The sequence below is a fragment of the Corvus kubaryi genome, unplaced genomic scaffold (genome assembly GCF_017639235.1).
Source record: "Corvus kubaryi isolate FWS band 111438036 unplaced genomic scaffold, C.kubaryi_AGA036_p1.0 37341, whole genome shotgun sequence".
Classification (NCBI taxonomy): domain Eukaryota; kingdom Metazoa; phylum Chordata; class Aves; order Passeriformes; family Corvidae; genus Corvus; species Corvus kubaryi.
The window spans coordinates 5,982,778-5,988,836 of record NW_024581112.1 but is presented as its reverse complement, the minus strand read 5'-3'; the positions used below and the strand labels follow the sequence as shown (position 1 = coordinate 5,988,836).

Sequence of the window (6,059 nt, the reverse complement as noted above, 5' to 3'; positions counted from 1 at the left end):
GGCTTGGAGTGCCAGGTGGTGCCGCCTACACCAAAGGGCGCAGCTCCACCGAAGGCTGGCGGCAGAAGTTGCGTTGCTCTTACGTCAGGGAGGTTCAGCTGTGATAATTGAAAAGCTGAAAGTAAATCAATTTCGTGTGGAGTGGGAGCCCGCAGATTAGGGGAAGAACGAACTTGGGCAGGGGGCACGCAGCTCGCCACCTCAGGAAACGACCACAGAATAGTTTGGGTCAGTTCCAATCCCTCTGCCATGGGCAGGGACACCTTCCACTCCTAGTATTCCCTGGAGCCTGGTGTTTGATATTCGTGCTTCCAAAAATGCCCATTGTTCTCTTTGAGGGACACCTGGTAATATCACCTTTTGAGGGATGGGCTCGAGGCTAAGCCTGGCCACGCTCTCCTGTTCCACCCAAGGTGAGGTTGGTCTCTGGGGGCTGAGTGAAGGAAAAAAAATGGAACAGAAACCAACGCTGACTTCTGGGGGTTTTCTTTGACACCAACTGCTCAGCAGCCCATTCACAAAACTAAAACACAGATTCTGTTTCATGGATGTCTGGCCTCTTGACACTACTGAGTGTTTTTGAGGAAGAAAGGGAAAATGCCACAACAGTTTGGAAAACATAAATACGCAGCAGCTATTGAAAAATCGCTGCTCTGACAAATACTCCAGTGGCAGCTGGGAGTCAGCTTTCCTCTCACGGCAGTGAGTCGCTGTGAGTGGATGCTTCAGCCTCCTTCGCCTGCATCCCACTCAATGCATTACCCTGGCCGAGAAGGGTCCAGCTGCAGACCTTACAGCCTCAAAGCATGCTCAGCCCCAGCAGCTTGGCTGCCTGTCCTGGCGAACACCAGCACAGCGCAGTGCTGTGAGGGAGGCTCTCACCAGAGGTTTCTCTCCAAGTTGGATCTCTCCCACTGCACTTGGCCGCCACACTCATGAGCAGCTGTGTTGGGCTATTCACCACCCCTTTGAGCAACCTCAGCTTTACTCTTCACACAATAGAATCAGAAAAAAAAATTGGCAACCATGGATATCTCTAGCCAGAGGTCCTCCCAGAATAAATACTGAAGATATTCCAACTCTGAGGAACTGTTTTTCCTCTCCTTCTAGGAATTACTGTAAGCTCCTTTAACTCATCGCTGAAGGCTGCAGCATGAGCTGGAGTGACACTGCATCTTGGGCTGAGCAATTCTGTCTCATTCAGTTGTTACAGAAACAGAGTAACACTGATCCTTTTCCCATAGCTGTGTTGCAATGTCATGACATGTAACTCACAAATCGAGTCAGGCCTGTCCCATAAATTCCTTTTGCTCAGCGAGAGAAACCCACGTGGAGCCTTTCTGTCCCTCAGTTACCTTTTCCCCTCTGTTTTCAATGTCTAATTAGAGTGTCAAAGGGAGCTCCCTACCCTGTAAAGGCTCCAAGTCCCAGTGTTTATGCCAGAAATGTAACATAGCCATCTTCCTGCAGCATTCTCAGGCAGCAGCACATATTCTCTGCTGCTGACTAGTCCTCTTGTTAGGTAAAATGTCCTCCCAAGATGTCAGAGACTTTGGATTGAATCTTGTTGCTGGGAGGATGCTTGCACGCTACAACTTCCCTGTAGGTCATGAAATCTTCAGGGTTAGGAGAGAGGAATCTCAACCAGACAGTTTCACTTTGAAACAGGTTATTTTAGGGTGGAAGGAACCACAGGAGGTCGCCCACATGCACTTAAGGCAGGCCTATATTCTTCCTACTGAGCTGCTCCATGTTGTAGAAGATGATTAGGGCTTCACAGGGCAGAGAAAGTGAGAGAGAAACTTGAACATGGAGGCTGGTGCCCTCACCTAGGCTCCTCTACTTGCTAATACATGGTAAGGATGCATTCTCCCTTCTTATGCATACTTATACAGGCATACCAGGTGCCTGTATAAGTTAAGTACTCACGAAAGGCTCAGATGACTGGTTTTCCTCCTTCCCTGATAGAGTACCCAGGCAGACTTGCCCATGTTTTGTCTTCCTCAGTTGCCAAGACAATCTTCGATGTTTACTTCCCGCTCTGCCATTGTTGGGACACTCTTCTGAAAGCTGGGAGTTCAAATTGTATTTTGTTGAGATGAGAACTAATCCCAGTTCCTCTGTCAGTCCTGGGAACAATACACAGGAGTCTACATGCTTAACACAGAGCCATGGTTTCTACTCCACAGGCAAATGACAGAAAATACAGGAGCTGTGAGACCAAGTATTCCAGCAGTAGAGGTGATCCAGGATGTCATATATGAAATGGAGTGTTGGCCTTTGCATATTAAGTGTTTCAACTTTTAATTGTTAATTGTTTAATTATTGTTTATTCAAATCATCAACCCAGTTGAGAGTTATTAAGTTCCAAAGTTATTCTCCTGATTAGTTGATTAAAGAGTGTTTTACATAATTCCTCGTTAAAAATCCCTTGTTAATAAAGTTCCACAAGTTTGTTCCCCTCTTTAGTCCCTAAAAAGGGTAAAAACCCACAATGTCTTAATTCCTGTATGTGTCCAAGTTAATTACCCTGTTCTTAAGAGTTCTCTGAAATACTTATAGCCCAGTTTTAGACCTTTTACCAAGTGTTCTTAACATTTGTAAGTTTTAAGTGAGTTTTGAGCTTTGCCAAAAAGGAGACCTTCTAACTGACAGATATTTTTGGAACCTGGCCGTTGGCCTGCAACTCAGCACCGTGGCAACCTGGAATTTTAATAAGGACTTTTTCCCCGAGACAACAGCGAGCCATTGGCAGACTGAGATTACCTCACCTCAAGACACCACCAATCATCCAGGACCATGGAGGCTGGACAGTGGGCGGTCATGGGTGGGACCTAGACTCTATAAAAGTGCTGGACACCAGATTGGAGGGGCCATTTTCACCTCACATGAGTTGCTGGTGAAGCCTGATGCTGGGAGCACAGGCCTCTACGTCTTTCAAAAGGCAATTTAACCATTCTGACTTTGGGCTAGCTGAAGTCACCCCAGCGTTGTAAGGTCTCTGCCTTGGGACTTTTGAGCCGGTTCAGCCAACAAGATCTCTAATCACTGCAGACCCGGGGATTTTTTGGCTTTATAATTCTTTTGTACTTGCAATTTTTTTTGCTGATTGTTCTTTTAATACATTGTTCTTAATTATTTTAATTAAGAACCAAGAGTTGTCTCATTCCTCACACGGGACTTAACAGCGAGCTAAGCTCTGGGTGTATTTTCATGCCCTTTTTCGAGTGCGAAGGCCACAGGGAGAGATTTTAAATAGTCATCATTTCCTTAGCTCACACTTGGCTTCCCCCAAGGTCTGGTGCTGGTACCCCAACTGCATTGTTTCCAGTATCAAAAATTAGTTTTCCAGTCTACGTGAATTTTCTTGTGATCAGATATCCACTTGACCACTGGGTATTTGCAGTGCTTATATGCCTCTGCCAGCTGTTGCTTTGTGGGTGGGGACTCAACATTTTCGGCTGAGTTTGGCACTTTCAGCATTTGCTAGAACATGCAGAAAGCACGTTTAAAAAATTTTTTTTAATTAAAAGGATCTGTGCATAAAATCAAGTTTGTTTGCTTTCCTTATCCCTGACGTTCTCAAGCAAATCACACTGTGCTTCATGATTGTGCACTGTAAGGGACTATTAAAAGAAATCTAAAGTGGTTTGAAAGTCTTTGCAACAGTGCTCCCACTGCCATTATAATCACTCCCATTGGGAAGTAAAACAAGTGGAATTAAGTTTCTGAACTAATATATAGTTCAGAAACTTAATATATGTATAATTACTTAAAAAACTTAATAATATATAATTACTCAGTAATTAAGTTCACAAGTAATAAAAAGAAAACTCTTCACACCAAAATAGTTTTACTAGTAAGAGCATTTTAAGCACAGAGTAACTGAGCGGCTTTTGCTGCTTGCGTAAGAAATTGCCACAGTGTGCTGCTATAATAAAAAACATCCTGTAATTACTAAATATGAGATTACAAGAAAAAAAAACAACTACTCAGGAAACAAAATTTTCAATTTTGTTAAGAAATTTCTTTTTTAGAAAACACCAGTTTTGTGCATTTGCAGAATTGTTAAACGCCAGGATCTTGTTTAACAGGTCTGCAAATACACAAAATGAAAATAGATCTGCACATCTTGGCCAAAGTTTTGTTTAACTCTAGGGCTGTAATACTGGTGCCTGCTTTGTATTACATGGCATTTCAAAATTCCAATAGGACTTGGCAAAGAAGGAATGGGCCCATTGGAGTGCACAGGCTTTATTTTACAATCTGAGAATAAGCATGAATCTAGCGCTGGGGATGGAAAGATGAAGACTGGGGTGGAAGCCAGGAGCTGGCTATTTGTATTGCAGCTTTCAATCCTGGAAAATTGTTTGGGCTGACAAACTCAATGACATATTTATGAGACGCTAAGGACCTGCTCCTCTGACAATAAGCCAGCTTGATCCCAGAGGCAAGTATTTCAGGGTCAGAATGTATCTGTGTATGTATCTCTGGGAGGATGTTGTTGGGATGGGGCTTCAATAGTCCTCCAGGCCAGGCAGCTGATGCTCCCTAACTTTCAGTGAAAACTGGAGAAATTTATGTCAGTAAACTTGGAAATAAAATGGTCTTCTGCCTAAAACAGTCCCAAAGCCTTCAGGTGGAACAAACTGGGGTAAGGAAATTACTGTTATCACCAGTAGTTATAAAGAAAAGTAATGTCTGATGCCTTTTGAAATGTCTTTGGTCATCTTCCTGATCAGACTGATGAAATTTCTTCATTTTAATGTTCAACTAAGCCACTGTAGATTTGTGCCTGGACAGGGAACTTTACTTAGCTTGTTACCATTCCTGCCATTCAGCACAGTCAAGAGCAAAGCTGCCTTGTTCAGCACGATGGACCAACACACAGGACACAGGTGTGTCATTACCTGAAAGTCCATCTCAGCCAGGGATATGGAACCACCACATCATGAATGTTGTGTTAGACATTTGGGTGTGCACTTATGCTTCTCCATCTGTATACATCAAAGTGGTAAATTTTTTTATTCAAAGGTATTTTTAAAGTATTTGCATGCTTATGATGCTGGCGCATTACTGAAGGGTGCCCCCCCTCTAAATAATGTAATCTGGGCATGTTATGGTGAAATGACCACCAGTTACATTTTAGCCTGCCTTTCCCTTCACTTTTCAGATATAATCCACTGTTTTGCCTTCTTTAGGCTGTTACAGGTATCTGACCAAAAGTAGAAATTATTAAGTTTTCCTACTACAGCAATGCAGTAGGAAAATTTGATGCAAGGCTGATATGAATCTTCCTGGCATGGACTTACTGTGAAGCCTTGTGATAAACCAGCATCCCTAGTCAGAATTTGGCAGAAAGGTCTAGGTAGCAAGGATAAAGCACTGTAACTCTATCGCTTGCTGGGACTGGTTTCACTAGCTGATTTCTGAATTGAGAAGTTTCCCTTGAGGAAAGGGAGGTAGGGAGGAAAGGAAGGTCAACATCTCCTTTAGTCAACCAAAAAGTCAGTGAAGCCTCTGCTTCAGATTTTGACTAATGGTTAAATAAGAGCAGAGGTAACTGCTCAAAATCCAAATTAGGTCATTTTCCCAAAAGTGCACAGGCTGGTTGATCATTACAAAGTCAAGCTGATAATTAACCACAGCTGTTTTCCCCCTGTATCCTATTCCCAATCCTTATACATGTACTGGATGAACAGGAAGATGTTTGAGGATCCGAAGAGAAAACTGCTCATTATTCTTGCTGTCCTCATGCTGCCCAGCTCAGCACAAACAGGTAAGAAAAACATGAGTGCCTAGCAAGGGATTGAAGGCTTTACACAGAAGGATCTGAATTCAATTCTCCCTAAACAAGCTGTATGTCAAGAGGTCCTTGTGATAATCTTGTTACGTGCCGAGAAGAAAAAGTTGTGCAAGAATGGTCCTGTCTTCTCCTATGCTTTGATTCAATCACTCTCAGTGATTTAATTCCATTAACCTGATTTACAAGAATGATCCAGCTTTACCCTGAAGTGTAAGGATGCAGAAAAGGGACCACTCGGCCTCTGGCAGTGGCA

At 43.2% G+C, this 6,059-nt stretch overlaps 1 protein-coding gene across 4 annotated transcripts in view; it reads left to right on the top strand.

Moving 5' to 3' along the window:
* Positions 1-6,059, top strand: part of PLA1A (phospholipase A1 member A) — a 28,380-nt gene that overhangs the window by 6,418 nt on the left and 15,903 nt on the right. For all 4 annotated transcript variants that reach the window (XM_042031735.1, XM_042031736.1, XM_042031734.1 and 1 more), the window contains exon 2: positions 5,703-5,779. In XM_042031735.1, coding sequence (XP_041887669.1) covers positions 5,703-5,779 — 77 coding nt within the window. The remainder of the gene's footprint in view (positions 1-5,702; positions 5,780-6,059) is intronic.